A 17,418-nucleotide genomic window follows, 5' to 3' on the forward strand; every position below is an offset into this window, starting at 1 on the left:
TTGTAGAGGTTTTCAAAATGTGTTCTCCAGATGTCGCCATCTTGGATTGGTAATGCTTGCAATTGTGTTGTACTCAGGTTATTCCACATTTCCCAGAATTGTTTTGGATTGGTGGAGTTTTCAATTTCTTCGAGTATTTTGTGGGTATAGTTTTGTGTTTTGTTCCTAATGGTGTGTTTATATCTTTTGAGGGTTTCATTGTATCTAGTACGTAGGTCCGGATTGTTTGGTTGGCGATGCTTTTGGTTTGATATTTTTCTCAGGTCTTTTCTGGCATTTTTGCATTCGTGGTCAAACCATTTCTTATTTTTATTTTGTCTTTTGTGACGCTTCCTCTTCTGTTTCACAAGGTCGGCTTTTACAGCTGCCTCATGGAAGATCATATTTATATCCTCTATGGCCATGTTTACACCATCTCTGGTGATCTCGTATGGGTTTTCTTTAAATTTTGATATTTTACTTGTGAGATCAGGTGACTTTAGTGCTGTGATGAATTTTTCTCCACTGTCTGGGGCCCATCTGTATGTCTGGTTTATTTTATGGAGCTTACTGGGTTCCTTTTTTGTGTCTGTAGTTTGGGCAGAAAGTTTAAGGTACATATTTATTTGGTTATGGTCTGAGAGGGGGGATTGCTGCCTGACAGTGAATGAGTTGATATCGCAGGGGTCCAGGTCAGTGATTGTATAGTCCACCACACTAGACCCAAGAGTTGAGGAGTATGTGAGTCTCCCTAAGGAGTCCCCTCTGAACCTACCGTTAACTATGTACAGGCCTAAGGCTCGGCAGAGTTGCACTACCTCCCTACCGCTTTTATTTATTTCACGATCAAGGTTGTTCCGATTTGCGATGGCTGGTGTGACATCTAAAGGGGTCTGGCCAAACACATGGTTGTTTCCCTGTGGGTCTATGAAGTCAGGTTCACAACCGGTCCTTGCATTTGGGTCCCCACATATTATCACCTTTCCTTGGGCCTGGAAATGGCTGATTTCCATGTGGAGAGTATCAAATAACTCCTCTTCGAAATATGGCGATTCTATTGGAGGTATGTAGATCGCACATAAGTAAACATCTTTTTTTGCTATTCCTATATTTTTATCTAGTTTTAGCCATACGTGTGATTTTCCCTGTTTTACCGGTGAGATGTGTTTGTCCAGTTCTCCCTTATACCACACCAATATTCCCCCGGAGGTTCTGCCCTTGCGTGTTTTAGTGTTCTTTACTGAGGGCACAATGATTTCATGGTACATTGGAGGACAGTGGGTCGGCACGTCCTTTTGGCACCATGTTTCTGTTAACACAATTATATCAATGTCTTTTATAGCTTTTATATGTCTGTCTCCTTCTCCCAGGACTAATCTTAATTTTGACAGGTCATCCAATTCTCTCTCTCTCTCTCTCTCTCTCTCCCCCTCTCTCTCTCTGTCTCTCTCTCTGTCTCTCTCTCTCTCTGTCTCTCTCTCTCTGTCTCTCTCTTGCTCTCTGTCTCTCTCCAATTCCAATTCAATTCCAATTCAAATGCTTTATTGGCATGAAAGTTTACAGAGAACCATATTGCCAAAGCTTACATAGCAAAAAGGTACAGTTTTCCAACATTCTGTAGGTGTCAATCGATTTGACATTTGTTGGGTACATACAATATTACTTTTAAACAATATTAATTTTAAACAGTCTTTGTACTTCATTTGGTACGTTCAATATTAATTTTAAACAGTCTTAATTTTAAACAGTCCTCAGGTTGTGACATGTTGTTACATATTTGGCCCCAAGGTATGGTCTGTCTCCTTCTCCCAGGACTAATCTCAATTTTGACAGGTCATCCAATTCCTTGAAATCTGGGGTTGTTTGGCTTAGCTTGTTGAATAATATGTTTCTTGATGTGTTGAATTTTTCGCATTTTAGGAGGAAATGCATTTCTGTTTCAACCTCGCCGGCCAGACATTGATCGCATATTCTATTCTCTCTAGGCTGCCAGGATTTCTTGTATCTGCCTTTTTCAATTTCCAGTTGGTGGTCGCTTAGTCTGTACCTGGTGAGGGTCTGTCTCTGTTTTGTGTCTCTGATGGTCGTGAGGTAGTCTGCCAGTTTATATTCTCTTTTTAGGGCCCGGTAACATTCTAATCTGCTTTGGCTTTCGGTTATTTTATTCCAATGTTCCAGGTAGGTTTCTTTGCATTGTTTAATGATTTGGTTCACTCGGATTGGTGTTTGGACGGCTGTGTTGGTCTGGGGCTGGTCAGGGTCCGGCTGAGTACTTAGTTTCAGTAGCAGCTGACTCAGGGGACTCTTTTCTGGGTTTAGCTCTTGGGTCTGAAAGGCTTTGAAATGAAGGGTGTCTGGGGAGCTAGATTTGAGGTGATTTAGGAAGTTTAGTGCTCGTTTTTGGATGTTTATTATCAGTGGGTATGTAAGATTCGCAATTTTCAGCAAAAATCACGCAAGAAAACTGGATAAAATAAGACTGTTTATTGACCAAAGTAAGCTTGCACAGAAAAACCTTTGATAAAAGGGCATACAAAATGGCCGCCAGGCCCCGTGATCAGTTTATGAACCATTTTATTTCTGTTACTGCAAGCCAGTCAGGCTTGTGGATTGAAGACAGTAAACCCGCGAAAGCCAGTATCTGGGAACCGAAACTCAGAGCAACAGCATACATATTCAATGGATTATAAGTACAGGATGGGGCCCATCAAGATATGGGCGGACAATGTAAAAACACTTATACCCATTTATCGTACAAAGGAAAAACCGTTTAGCAGCCATCAAGGAAAATGTCCGGACCGATCAATATGCGAACCGAGCCGCGGTGACAATGCAAAGGACATTAAAAGACATTATCGGCCAGGAAGGCCACTTTAAGTTATCACCGGCTCCGTTACAAGACAAAGCGCCCCTGCAGAGATTTCTGCCCGCCAAAATTAATACAAAGACAGGACTATGATTTGGCGGGAGATAAGACTGTCCCAAAAGAGTATAACTATGGATTGAAAATCCATCTAAGGTACGACTTCTTCACTGCTACGGCTTCTTGTTGGGCGACTTCAGGCTTCCATTTCTTCAAGAACTTTCTTCTACGAGGAACGAACGAAGGGCGGACGGTGCCCGGATCGGCGCCTCTTCCACTTCGGCAGATCGATGAAAACGTTTTCGTCTTTTTAAAGACGGACGGCTTCGGAAAAAGGACAACGTGGCCGGTGTTCAGCCAAACAAGGCTCGGCCACGACGAGAAGACGACAAGGGTGGCCCGGGTACTGGGGTCGGGAGATCATCGACGACCCAGGCCGACGGAGAAGAAACCCTCTGGAGAACCGGCGATCGATGCCACAAGATTCTCCCATGTGCATAACCTGCATCTAGGTCTACTCCATGAACCCAAATCCACGATTGTGGATCTCAACCTTGACGAGCGCTCATCGAGGTTGGGTCTACCCCACCGCCTCGAGGGAGGAGAGAATATCGACTGCGCCAGAAGCTTCCAATCCACGTGACGACGGGAAGCGGTGTCAAAAAGGCTGCGAACCCCTTTTCGCGATTTCGAGAGTGGTGAGCATGATCCCAAGTTCCCCAGGTCGAAACTTAGTTTAGGTATAGGGGAGGGAGTTAAGGGAAATCGTAATGTGTTTCCCCTTTTTCGATGTGCCGTGTGTTCCCCATTTCCATAGAGTCAAGTTCATAAATTTGTGCATGATTGTAGTTACTTTAATCTGTGCCTATGACATGTATTTTGTAATGCTTCAAACTGTTCAAAAATAAAAGCATCCATTTCGTGCTATTCAGCCTGGTCTATTGAGTCCTCTTCTCTGCACTACTGTTCTCTGCATCTAAGTCCAAGGTCTAGAACCGTAGGGGGGGGTGGGTCGAACCACTCAAGGGTAATTCTTGCACGAAGCCTGGCAGGGGGCCAGAACGGGCAAGAGAGCAGGAAAAAACCCCCTACAGGTATCTGCCTAGTTCGGCTCTGCATGCATTTGTTGGCGTTTTTCTTTGGATGCGAAGGATGCTTCGGCAGAATTCTGCATGTAGGGCTTCTATTGTGTGTTTTTCCCATTTAGTGTAGCTTTGGTGATTTAGCGGGCCCCATACTTCACTACCATACAGTGCAATGGGCAGGATTATGCTGTCAAATATTTTGAGCCAGATTTTGATTGGGATTTGGATGTTGTAGAATTTTCTTTTTATTGCACATAGGGCTCTTCGGGCTTTTTCTTTTAGTGCATTCACTGCTATGCTGAAGCTCCCTGATGCTGTAATAGTTAGACCAAGGTAGGTGTAGCTCATAGTGTGTCCTATAGTGGTATCACTGAGGGTAAACTGGTATTTGTTTTCCTGACATCTGGGCCTTTTTTGAAAAATCATGATGTTGGTTTTCTTTAGATTTACTGTTAGAGCCCAATTTTGGCAGTATTTGTCGAGTAGGTCTAGTTGTTGCTGTAATCCCTGTTCTGTGGGGGACAGCAGAACCAGGTCGTCTGCATAGAACAGGGATTTTACTTCTCCATCCAGGAGACGGAGACCTGGTGACTCGCTTTGCTCCAGCATGTCTGCTAATTCATTTATGTATATGTTGAACAGGGTCGGGCTCAAATTGCAGCCCTGCCGGACGCCTCTTCTCTGGGTGAAGAAATCGGTGCGTTTGTCTCCAATTTTGACCCCGCATTTGTTTTTCAGATACATTGATGTTGACTTGGGTTTGTTTCGTTTATTGGGATGTCTTTGTAGAGGTTTTCAAAATGTGTTCTCCAGATGTCGCCATCTTGGATTGGTAATGCTTGCAATTGTGTTGTACTCGGGTTATTCCACATTTCCCAGAATTGTTTTGGATTGGTGGAGTTTTCAATTTCTTCGAGTATTTTGTGGGTATAGTTTTGTGTTTTGTTCCTAATGGTGTGTTTATATCTTTTGAGGGTTTCATTGTATCTAGTACGTAGGTCCGGATTGTTTGGTTGGCGATGCTTTTGGTTTGATATTTTTCTCAGGTCTTTTCTGGCATTTTTGCATTCGTGGTCAAACCATTTCTTATTTTTATTTTGTCTTTTGTGACGCTTCCTCTTCTGTTTCACAAGGTCGGCTTTTACAGCTGCCTCATGGAAGATCATATTTATATCCTCTATGGCCATGTTTACACCATCTCTGGTGATCTCGTATGGGTTTTCTTTAAATTTTGATATTTTACTTGTGAGGTCAGGTGACTTTAGTGCTGTGATGAGTTTTTCTCCACTGTCTGGGGCCCATCTGTATGTTTGGTTTATTTTATGGAGCTTACTGGGTTCCTTTTTTGTGTCTGTAGTTTGGGCAGAAAGTTTAAGGTACATATTTATTTGGTTATGGTCTGAGAGGGGGGATTGCTGCCTGTTTGTGTTGCCTGCTGAGCCTTTCTACGGTCTCCTTCGTTTTGTTTAGTTGAGTACAGAGTTCTTTGATCTCATTGCTTTGCTCCTCTACAGTCTTCATCAGCTCGTGGATGTTGGACTCGTGTTCCGTTTTTAGCTGCTTGAATTCCTCCTTCAAATTCTTGGCCAGTGTTTCTCTGTATTCGTTGAAATCAAGTTGTAGTTTGGCCAGTTTCTCTTTCATCATTTTGTTTTCGTTGAGAGGTGTGGGGGGGGTGGAGATGGACAGGGAGGTGTTTTCCTCTGCTGGTCTCTCTTCTTCTTCCTCCACTTGTCTCTCATCATCCTCTGTTCGACTCTCTTTTGCTTCCTGTCCATTGGTCCTCTTTGTGTCTGCCTTAGTTTTCAACTGGGGGAATTCCTTTTCGAAGGAGTCCAGATTTTCCACATTCCCCTGTATCATGATCGTTCTATTTTTGTTGTAGTAGCTTATGGTTAGCAGGGGGTCATCTTTATCTAGGTTTCCATCTTTACATATTTTCAGTCTGCCTCCACTGCCAATACCTTCACTGGAGACGTATGCGTAGTGTTTTTGTAAAGTCTCCTTCCAGGAGGTGACGTATTCGGTGTAGAATATGAGGTTGTTCTTCAGCTTAGTCCCTTTGTGTGTGGTATAGTCAACGTAGAGGATCTCTGGGTTATTTTTTAGTGTTGTGTACTTGTATTTTTCCTTTGCTTTATTTTTTGTGCATTGCTCAGGATATATCATTTCCCTGCTCATTGTAGTCGTTTGTTTTTTGTCTCAGATAGATAACTTTTTTTTTTCTTCTCTTTTTTGTGTCGTGTTCCACCTTAGCCCACTTTTAGGTCCAAAATTGGGAGTTTTTCAGGGGTTCACCTTTGATATAGCTGCTCTTAAAGGTTTATCTTTCTCTTTCTCTCACAGGCTCTTGGTTCGGGTAGTTTATCGTTTCTCTCGGGTTTCTATTCCTTTTCCTCGCGGGTTTGTTGTTCTTTTTTCAGGTTTTTTTTCGAACTAAATTTAAATAAAATGAAACTTAGGTAGAATTAGGTAAAACTTATTTCTCCAGTTTTTTTTTTCCCTCTTCCGACCCTCTCACTCGCTCTCCGGGTCTCGGTCTCGGACTCGCTCTCCGTGCTCCAAACTCGTCCACTCTCCGTGCCCCTGATTCATTCGCTTTCCGCGCTCTGGGCGGATCTCCTCGCGTCGTCGTGTCGGTCTCAGGCCCCCGGGTTTTTTGACTCACCAGGCTGTTTTCTGCCCCTGGTCTCCCGGTCTCCGTTCCCGCGGTCTCTGGGCCTCGCGGTCTCGGGTTCACCCTCCCCCAGGCCTCTTACTCGTTTTCCCGGTTCGGGCCGCTCCTCCCGTTCTCCGACCTCGCGGTCTCGGGTTCACCCTCCCCAGGCCTCTTAGACGTTTTCCCGGTTCGGGCCGCTCCTCCCGGTCTCCGATCCCGCGGTCTCTGGGTCTCGGGTTCACCCTCCCCAGGCCTCTTACTTACTGTCCTGGTTCGGGCTGCTCCTCCCGGTCTCCGGTCTCCGGTCTCCGGTCTCGCGGTTCAGGCTGCGGCTCGGGCTCTGTCTCGGTGCCTCGCTTCCAATCTCTCTCTCTCTCACTTTCTCCCTCAGGAATATTAAGCTGACGTCCCTCCCAGGCCCTGCCCCTTTCTCTTTACGCGCTGACGTCAGGCGCCCGCCCCTCTCCCCATGAGGTCACCCGCCGGGCCGAGCTGCTGATTGGCGGAGAGCGGCCGCTCATTAATGCGGCATGACGTCAACGGCGGGCGGTGCCATTGGTTGCCAGGCAGCGACGTCACGGAGCCTTGCCTGGCAACCGAGCCCCGGCCTCGCGTAGCGGCCTCCCCCGGGCTGGGGGAGCAGGTTGCGGGGAGCCGGTGGGCCAGGATGGAAGTGAGTGGGGGCAGTGGGGCTGGAGAGGGGGGGGGAGTCTCAGGATTATTGGGAGGTCCCAGCCACCCTGATAAAAGTTTTATCATTTAAAATTCAATAAAAAATCTTTGCCCCCCATTAGGACCCCCTCTGGCTATGAGTGGAGTGGTTTACCTCCCCGAGGGGCGGTGGGTGCCAGGAGACCAGGGGGGGGAGTGTGTGGGCGCCGGGGTCTTGTTTTCCCAAATTTTTTTAATGTACTCACACGTAACGGGCTCAGCCGGGTGGTCGGAAACCGCTCGCCCACCCCGGGGACACAGGAGGGGGAATCGCAGACCCAGTACAGATGCCCCGGGTACAGACAGACGTCCCGGAGACACTGGGGGGCGTCGCAGACTGGGTACAAACACCCCGGGTACAGACAGACGTCCCAGGGACAGACAGACGTCCCGGAGAGAAGGGGGGGATCGCAGACTGGGTACAGACACCCCGGGTACAGACTGACGTCCCGGAGACAGACTAACGTCCCGGGGACACAGGAGGGGGATCGCAGACTAGGTACGGATGCCCCGGGTACAGACAGACGTCCCGGAGACACTGGGGGGACATCGCAGACCAGGTACAGACACTCCGGGTACAGACAGACGTCCCGGAGACACTGGGGGGGCATCGCAGACCGGGTACAGACACTCCGGGTACAGACAGACGTCCCGGAGACACTGGGGGGGGATCGCAGACCGGGTACAGACACTCCGGGTACAGACAGACGTCCCGGAGACACTGGGGGGGCATCGCAGACCGGGTACAGACACCCCGGGTACAGACAGACGTCCCGGAGACACTGGGGGGGCATCGCAGACCGGGTACAGACACCCCGGGTACAGACAGACGTCCCGGAGACACAGGAGGGGGATCGCAGACCCGGTACAGACACTCCGGGTACAGACAGACGTCCCGGAGACACAGGAGGGGGATCGCAGACCCGGTACAGACACCCCGGGTACAGACAGACGTCCCGGAGACACAGGAGGGGGATCGCACACCCGGTACAGACACCCCGGGTACAGACAGACGTCCCGGGGACACAGGAGGGGATCGCAGACTGGGTACAGACACCCCGGGTACAGACAGACATCCCGGGGACACAGGAGGGGGATCGCAGACCCAGTACAGACGCCCCAGGTACAGACAGACGTCCCGGAGACACTGGGGGGGATCGCAGACCCGGTACAGACACCCCGGGTACAGACAGACGTCCCGGAGACACGGGAGGGGGATCGCAGCCCCGGTACAGACGCCCCAGGTACAGACAGACGTCCCAGGGACACAGGAGCGGGATCGCAGACTGGGTACAGACGCCCCGGGTACAGACAGACGTCCCAGGGACAGACTGACATCCAGGAGACACAGGAGGGGGATCGCAGACCGGGTACAGACACCCCGGGTACAGACAGACGTCCCGGAGACACGGGAGGGGGATCGCAGACCCGGTACAGACACCCCGGGTACAGACAGACGTCCCGGAGACACGGGAGGGGGATCGCAGACCAGGTACAGACACCCCAGGTACAGACAGACGTCCCAGGGACAGACAGACGTCCCGGAGAGAGGGGGGGGATCGCAGACTGGGTACAGACACCCCGGGTACAGATAGACGTCCCGGAGACACAGGAGGGGGATCGCAGACCGGGTACAGACACCCCGGGTACAGACAGACGTCCCGGAGACACAGGAGGGGGATCGCAGACCGGGTGCAGACACCCCGGGTACAGACAGACGTCCCGGAGACACAGGAGGGGGATCGCACACCCGGTACAGACACCCCGGGTACAGAGAGACGTCCCGGGGACACAGGAGGGGATCGCAGACTGTGTACAGGCACCCCTGGTACAGACAGACATCACGGGGACACAGGAGGGGGATCGCAGACCCAGTACAGACGCCCCAGGTACAGACAGACGTCCCGGAGACACTGGGGGGGGATCGCAGACCCGGTACAGACACCCCGGGTACAGACAGACGTCCCGGAGACACGGGAGGGGGATCGCAGACCCGGTACAGACGGCCCAGGTACAGACAGACGTCCCAGGGACACAGGAGCGGGATCGCAGACTGGGTACTGACGCCCTGGGTACAGACAGACGTCCCAGGGACAGACAGACGTCCAGGAGACACAGGAGGGGGATCGCAGACCGGGTACAGACGCCCCGGGTACAGACAGACGTCCCGGAGACACGGGAGGGGATCGCAGACCGGGTACAGACACCCCGGGTACAGACAGACGTCCCGGAGACACGGGAGGGGGATCGCAGACCCGGTACAGACGCCCCAGGTACAGACAGACGTCCCAGGGACACAGGAGCGGGATCGCAGACTGGATACAGACGCCCTGGGTACAGACAGACGTCCCAGGGACAGACAGACGTCCAGGAGACACAGGAGGGGGATCGCAGACCGGGTACAGACGCCCCGGGTACAGAGAGACGTCCCGGAGACACGGGAGGGGATCGCAGACCGGGTACAGACACCCCGGGTACAGACAGACATCCCGGGGACACAGGAGGGGGATCGCAGACCGGGTACAGACACCCCGGGTACAGACAGACGTCCAGGAGACAGACTAAAGTCCCGGGGACACAGGAGGGGGATCGCAGACCGGGTACGGACACCCCGGGTACAGACAGACATCCCGGAGACACTGGGGGGAATCGCAGACCGGGATACGGATGCCCCGGGTGCAGACAGACGTCCCAGAGACATGGGGGGGATCACAGACCGGGTACAGACGCCCCGCGTACAGATGCCCCGGAGACACGGTGGGGGGGAGTGGTAATCGGAGACCGGGTACGGACTCCCCCCAGAGACACGGTTACAGATGCCCCACAGCTATTAATTCACCTATTTTATTGCGAATTCTTCGCGCATTCAGATGTACTCTTTCCTGAATCCTCCCACACCCCCTTCATTAGTTTAAAGCCCCGTCTACTGCCCTAGTTATTCGGTTCGCCAGGACACTGGACCCAGCCCGGTTTAAGTGTAACCCGTCCCAACGGAACAGCTCCCTCTTTCCCCAGTACTGGTGCCAGTGCCCCATGAACCGAAACCCCTTCCTCCCACACCACTCTTTGAGCCACGCATTTAAACCTCTAATCTGTTTGTCCCTATGTCAATTTGTGCGTGGCTCAGGTAACAATCCAGAGATTATTACCTTTGAGGTTCTGCTTTTTAATTTGGATCCGAGCTCCTCAAACTCTCTCAGCAGAACCTCATTCCTAGTTCTACCTATGTCGTTGGTTCCTACGTGGGCCACGACAGCTAGATCCTCCCCCTCCCACTCCAAGTTCTCCTCCAGCCATGAGGAGATGTCTTTAACACCGGGCAGGCAACACAACCTGCGGAACTCTCGGTCGCGGCTGCAGAGAACAGTATCTATCCCCCTGACTATATCGTCCCCGACCACAACTACATTCCCTTTCGCTCCCCCCTCTTGAATGGCCTCCAGCACCATGGTGCCATGGTCAGCTTGCTCATCCACCCTGCAGGCTATTCCCTCATCCACACAGGCAGCAAGAAGCTATTTACAATCTATATTAATGACTTGGAAGAAGGGACCGAGTGTACTGGAGCCAAATTTGCTGATGATGCAAAGATGGGTGGGTTAGCAAGTTGTGAGGAGGACACAGAGTCTGCAAAGGGAAATGGATAGGTACAAAGAGATCTGGTGGTCCTAGTACATAGAAACATAGAAACATAGAAGATAGGAGCAGGAGCAGGCCATTCGGCCCCTCGAGCCTGCTCCGCCATTCAATGCGATCATGGCTGATCATCCAAACTCAGTACCCTGTCCCTGCTTTCTCCCCATATCCCTTGATCCCTTTAGCCTTAAGAAATATATCCAACTCCTTCTTGAATATATTTAATGAATTGGCCTCAACTGCCTTCTGTGGTAGAGAATTCCACAGGTTCACCACTCTCTGGGTGAAGAAATTCCTCCTCATCTCAGTCCTAAATGGCTTACCCCTTATCCTTAGACTGTGACCCCTGGTTCTGGACACCCCCGCCATCGGGAACATCCTTCCTGCATCTAGTCTGTCCAGTCCTGTTAGAATTTTATAAGTTTCAATGAGATCCTCTCTCATTCTTCTAAACGCTAGCGAATATAAGCCCAATTGACCCAATCTCTCCTCATACGTCATTCCTGCCATCCCAGGTATCAGCCTGGTGAATCTTCACTGCGCTCCCTCCATGGCAAGAACATCCTTCCTCAGGTAAGGCGACCAAAACTGCACACAATACTCAAGGTGTGGTCTCACCAAGGCCCTGTACAACAAGGGGTACGGGGAGAGAGCGGGAAAGTGGTTTTGAGGCCAAGATTGGATCAGCCATGATCTTATTGAATGGCGGAGCAGGCTCGAGGGGCCGATTGGCCAACTCCTGCTCCTGTTTCTTATGTTCTTATGTACCTCATCCCTGCCGGACAAGGGCAAAGGCCGAGGCTCCTCCAGCACTGCATCTGGGGTCCCCTTACCTTCCTGACTTGCAGTCACACCCTCCTGTCACTGACCACGAACCAGACTGGACCACTACCTAACCTAAGGGGTGTGACGGCCCTCCTGGATCAACGTGTCCCGGTAACTCTCCCCATCCCTGACCAGACCTGGACCACTACCTAACCTAAGGGGTGTGACGGCCCTCCTGGATCAACGTGTCCCGGTAACTCTCCCCATCCCTGACCAGACCTGGACCACTACCTAACCTAAGGGGTGTGACGGCCCTCCTGGATCAACGTGTCCCGGTAACTCTCCCCATCCCTGACCAGACCTGGACCACTACCTAACCTAAGGGGTGTGACGGCCCTCCTGGATCAACGTGTCCCGGTAACTCTCCCCATCCCTGACCAGACCTGGACCGCTACCTAACCGAAGGGGTGTGACGGCCCTCCTGGATCAACGTGTCCCGGTAACTCTCCCCATCCCTGACCAGACCTGGACCGCGACCTAACCGAAGGGGTGTGACGGCCCTCCTGGATCAACGTGTCCCGGTAACTCTCCCCATCCCTGACCAGACCTGGACCACTACCTAACCGAAGGGGTGTGACGGCCCTCCTGGATCAACGTGTCCCGGTAACTCTCCCCATCCCTGACCAGACCTGGACCGCGACCTAACCGAAGGGGTGTGACGGCCCTCCTGGATCAACGTGTCCCGGTAACTCTCCCCATCCCTGAACGGACCTGGACCACTACTTAACCGAAGGGGTGTGACGGCCCTCCTAGATCAGAGTGTCCCGGTAACTCTCCCCATCCCTGACCAGACCTGGACCACTACCTAACCGAAGGGGTGTGACGGCCCTCCTGGATCAACGTGTCCCGGTAACTCTCCCCATCCCTGACCAGACCTGGACCACTACCTAACCGAAGGGGTGTGACGGCCCTCCTGGATCAACGTGTCCCGGTAACTCTCCCCATCCCTGACCAGACCTGGACCACTACCTAACCTAAGGGGTGTGACGGCCCTCCTGGATCAACGTGTCCCGGTAACTCTCCCCATCCCTGACCAGACCTGGACCGCGACCTAACCGAAGGGGTGTGACGGCCCTCCTGGATCAACGTGTCCCGGTAACTCTCCCCATCCCTGACCAGACCTGGACCACTACCTAACCTAAGGGAGACGGGGCGAGGTTCGAGGCGCTCCGCGTCCCTCTTAGGGCGCTCAAACTGAATATCGCAGCGCAACGTGCCGCAGCGCCACATGCTGCGGCATGGCGCGCTGCGGTACTGCAGGCCTTCCTCCCCTTCTTAAGGGGGAGGGGCCTGCACCAGCGCAATGACCGATCGCATGTGCCGGCAAAAGAGCCCGGCGCCGAGGAGAGGTGCCGGGCTCTCGGGACACAGCCGGCACCGCCCGGTGGGGGGGCGGATCAGGAGGCCGGGGACGGAGGTGCTGGCAGGCGGCCACCGAAAAAATGGCCGCCCCGCACCTCATTCTTAATTTGCGCCACAACCGCCACAGGTAGGCCCCGTGAACCGGGCGCGATTTGCGGTCGGCGTTACAGAGGCGGGCGCACCCAAATATCGCGATCGGGGCGATAGCGGGGCGCTGCGCACACCCATGACGTCATCGGTGGCGGCGCAGCGCAACAGGCTAACGCCGCCACTAGCGCCCCGCTAAATATCGCAGAAGGCACGGCCAGTGGCGCTAAAGCCACTGAGTGCCCTCTTTAGGCGCTAACTGGTGGTGCAGCCCACCGAATTTCTACACCTTAAACTTTTTAAACCAAGAAACAATTATTACCCGCAGGATATGATGCTGTTCTTCTACGAGCTAATCATCTTAATCAAAAATACAGTCTCCTACTACCTCGGGTGGCCCGAGCCGGCGCCCACCTCGTGCTTGAGGAAGAGCAGCCTCAAGAAGACCCAGCCCGCCGCTGCCGCCAGCACCGCCAAGAAATACATCAACGTGGCGGTGACTGGGCCAGTCGGCAGCGGGAAAACCACCCTCATCAACGCCATGCTGGGGATTGGGCCCGAGGCCGAGACCCCGCCCGCCGGCGGGGGCTGCAAGATGCTGCCGCGCTCCTACCTCTACCCGAGCAACCCCGCGGTCCTCCTGTGGGACCTGCCGGGCATCGAGCCCAGCGAGATCAAGCAGCAGGCCTACTTGGAGAAGACGGACCTGCGCTCCTACGACTTCTTCATCCTGGTCACCAGCGGCAAGGTGGGCGAGGAGGTCCTCTACCTGGCCAAGGAGATCGAGAGGATGAACAAGCACTTCTACTTCGCCCGCACCAAGATCGACGACTACGTGCACAACACCAAACAGCAGAACTTCAACCAGGGGGACCTCCTGCGCGAGATCCGCAAGCACTTCCACAAGAGGCTGCAGGGGATCGGGATCAAATTCCCCCGTATTTACCTCATCTCGGCACAGCAGAAGGACAAATTTGACTTCCAGGACTTCATCGAGGACTTCAACGATGAGTTTTGAGGTCGGGCCGGATGGGCCGGACGGGCTGGGGTGCTGAAGCCGATCTTCTTTTACATCGGGAGCTGAAGTGTAAGTGCCGACCTCCATACTGTCCCGCACTGTCGGAGGGGCAGTACTGAGGGCGCGCCGCACTGTCGGAGGGGCAGTACTGAGGGCGCGCCGCACTGTCGGAGGGGCAGTACTGAGGGAGCGCCGCACTGTCGGAGGGGCAGTACTGAGGGAGTGCCACACTGTCGGAGGGGCAGTACTGAGGGAGCGCCGCACTGTCGGAGGGGCAGTACTGAGGGAGTGCCGCACTGTCGGAGGGCCAGTTCAGAGGGAGTGCCGCACTGTCGGAGGGGCAGTACTGAGGGAGCGCCGCACTGTCGGAGGGGCAGTACTGAAGGAGCGCCGCACTGTCGGGGGGCAGTACTGAGGGAGCGCCGCACTGTCGGAGGGACAGTACTGAGGGAGCGCCGCACTGTCGGAGGGGCGGTACTGAGGGAGCACCGCACTGTCAGAGGGGCAGTACTGGGGAGAGCCGCACTGTCGGGGGGGCAGTACTGGGGGAGCGCCGCACTGTCGGAGGGTCAGTACTGAGGGAGCGCCGCACTGTCAGAGGGACAGTACTGAGGGAGCGCCACACTGTCGGAGGGGTAGTACTGAGGGAGCGCCGCACTGTCGGAGGGGCGGTACTGAGGGAGCGCCGCACTGTCAGAGGGGCGGTACTGAGGGAGCGCCGCACTGTCGGAGGGGCAGTACTGAGGGAGCGCCGCACTGTCGGAGGGGCAGTACTGAGGGAGCGCCGTACTGTCGGAGGGTCAGTACTGAGGGAGCGCTGCATTGTCGGAGGGTCAGTACTGAGGGAGCCGTGTACTGTCGGAGGGTCAGTACTGAGGGAGCGCTGCATTGTCGGAGGGTCAGTACTGAGGGAGCCGTGCACTGTTGGAGGGGCAGTACTGAGGGAGTGCCGCACCGTCGGAGGGGCAGTACTGAGGGAGTGCCCCACTGTCGGAGGGGCAGCACTGAGGGAGCGCCGCACTGTCGGAGGTGCCGTCTTTCGGATCAGACGTTAAACCGAGGCCCCGTCTGCTCTCTCAGGTGGATGTAAAAGATCCCACGGCCACTATTGGGGCCAATATTTATCCCTCAACCAACATCACTAAAACAGATGATCTGGGTCATTATCACATTGCTCTTTGTGGGAGCTTGCTGTGCGCAAATTGGCTGCCGCGTTTCCTACATTCCAACAGTGACCACACTTCAAACAAAGTCCTTCATTGGCTGTGAAGAGCTTCGGGACATCCTGAATTGGTGAAAGGGGCTGTATAATTGCCAATTTTTTCTTTTTTTCCACAGCTCTGTGCCTACAACCTCCGAATCGACCGGTTCCTGATTGCACGTGTAGCAGAAGCAGGTTCCCCCAACATGAAGAGAAACCAATCGACAGGACCCCAGACAGCTTTATTTGAATCGGGGCCCTGCCACTGTCTGTATGGGACCTGGACAGGCCCGGCCCCGAATAAAACAAATTCCTTGCCCTTCTTCTCTCCACCTCCCACCTCTCCGACCTTTCCACACTGGCCACAGTGCCAAAGAAAGGCCTCATTGGCTGCAAAGCGCTTTTGGACGCGCACCCAGTAGGTCCGCCACGGTCGAGTGCCTTACCATGGGAACGATATCACGAATGGCTAGTTCTGCAATATTCGGAGCCCCGGATGTGGTACGAATCACACTTGGAGCGCTGTGCACAGTTCTGGTCTCCATATACCTTGGTTAGACCACACTTGGAGCACTCTGCACAGTTCTGGTCTCCGTATACCTTGGTTAGACCACACTTGGAGCACTGCGTACAGTTCTGGTCTCCATATACCTTGGTTAGACCACACTTGGAGCACAGTGCACAGTTCTGGTCCCCATATACCTTGGTTAGACCACACTTGGAGCAATGTGCACAGTTCTGGTCTCCATATACCTTGGTTAGACCACACTTGGAGCACAGTGCACAGTCCTGGTCTCCGTATACCTTGGTTAGACCACACTTGGAGCACTGTGCACAGTTCTGGTCTCCATATACCTTGGTTAGACCACACTTGGAGCACTCTGCACAGTTCTAGTCTCCGTATACCTTGGTTAGATCACACTTGGAGCACTGCGTACAGTTCTGGTCCCCATATACCTTGGTTAGACCACACTTGGAGCAATGTGCACAGTTCTGGTCTCCATATACTTTGGTTAGACCACACTTGGAGCACTGTGCACAGTTCTGGTCTCCGTATACCTTGGTTAGACCACACTTGGAGTACTGTGCACAGTCCTGGTCTCCACATACCTTGGTTAGACCACACTTGGAGCACTGTGCTCAGTCCTGGTCTCCATATACCTTGGTTAGACCACACTTGGAGCACTGTGCACAGTCCTGGTCTCCATATACCTTGGTTAGACCACACTTGGAGCAATGTGCACAGTTCTGGTCTCCATATACCTTGGTTAGACCACACTTGGAGCAATGTGCACAGTCCTGGTCTCCGTATACCTTGGTTAGACCACACTTGGAGCACTGTGCACAGTCCTGGTCTCCGTATACCTTGGTTAGACCACACTTGTAGCACTGTGCACAGTTCTGGTCTCCATATACCCTGGTTAGACCACACTTGGAGCACTGTGTACAGTTCTGGTCTCCATATACCTTGGTTAGACCACACTTGGAGAACTGATGGAGGTCTTCATAATTAGGAAGAGTTTTGATAGGATAAACAAAGAGGTGTTTCCACTTGTGGGGGAGGCCAGAACTAAGGGCCGTCAATATACGATAGTCTCTGATAAATCCAATAGGGAATTCAGGAGAATCTGCAGGATGTCTGCCGCAGCTCCGAGCGCACTGCTTGTTACACAGCTCAATGCCGCCACCCTGTGGTCGACCTAAATGTGAGCCAAACCAAACATTCCAGGCTGCAAACAGCCCGAGGAGGGGATTGCTATTTCTCGGGGGAATGCAAAAGGCTCTTTTTAAACAATAACTAATTGCGAGCAGCGTGGTATTTGCAGCCGGTCTCTAAGCCTGTTATCTGTGATTCAGCGACGGCGGTTCGACGCCCTCGTCTCCCGCCGGAAAACACGAATGCCTCTCCCGATATCTCGGGAATCTCTTCCAACATCAGTCCCACAGTGCTGGACAGAAGACCGGGACGTGGCTCAGCACTGATGGGCAGTC

At 53.1% G+C, this 17,418-nt stretch overlaps 2 protein-coding genes across 3 annotated transcripts; one reads left to right on the forward strand and one right to left on the reverse strand.

Moving 5' to 3' along the window:
- Window positions 1-2,448: 2,448 nt before the first annotated feature.
- LOC147110086 (uncharacterized) lies at window positions 2,449-6,960 on the reverse strand. The gene is made up of 2 exons (XM_086004038.1): window positions 6,726-6,960; window positions 2,449-6,648 (listed from the first exon to the last, which is right to left on the reverse strand). The coding sequence occupies exon 2, from the start codon at window positions 6,106-6,108 to the stop codon at window positions 5,320-5,322; it is 789 nt and encodes a 262-aa protein (XP_085860164.1). The 5' UTR covers window positions 6,109-6,648; window positions 6,726-6,960; the 3' UTR covers window positions 2,449-5,319.
- Window positions 6,961-7,151: 191 nt separating this feature from the next.
- Window positions 7,152-15,752, forward strand: LOC147110087 (interferon-gamma-inducible GTPase 10-like). Of its 2 annotated transcripts, none has more exons than XM_086004034.1 (3): window positions 7,152-7,259; window positions 13,536-14,294; window positions 15,564-15,752. In XM_086004034.1, the coding sequence occupies exons 1-2, from the start codon at window positions 7,254-7,256 to the stop codon at window positions 14,223-14,225; spliced, it is 696 nt and encodes a 231-aa protein (XP_085860160.1). In that variant the 5' UTR covers window positions 7,152-7,253; the 3' UTR covers window positions 14,226-14,294; window positions 15,564-15,752. The 2 variants fall into 2 exon arrangements, with proteins under 2 accessions (XP_085860160.1, XP_085860161.1); XM_086004035.1 differs by lacking the exon at window positions 7,152-7,259 and adding an exon at window positions 11,319-11,506.
- The last annotated feature ends 1,666 nt before the right edge of the window (window positions 15,753-17,418 follow it).

The sequence above is a fragment of the Somniosus microcephalus genome, chromosome 12, assembly GCF_052327205.1.
Source record: "Somniosus microcephalus isolate GS21.2 chromosome 12, FLI_Smic_1.0, whole genome shotgun sequence".
Taxonomy (NCBI): domain Eukaryota; kingdom Metazoa; phylum Chordata; class Chondrichthyes; order Squaliformes; family Somniosidae; genus Somniosus; species Somniosus microcephalus.

Bases quoted from the DNA above. Each gene is read 5' to 3' on its own strand.
- LOC147110086 (XM_086004038.1), bottom strand. From the start codon at position 6,108: ATGAGCAGGGAAATGATATATCCTGAGCAATGCACAAAAAATAAAGCA.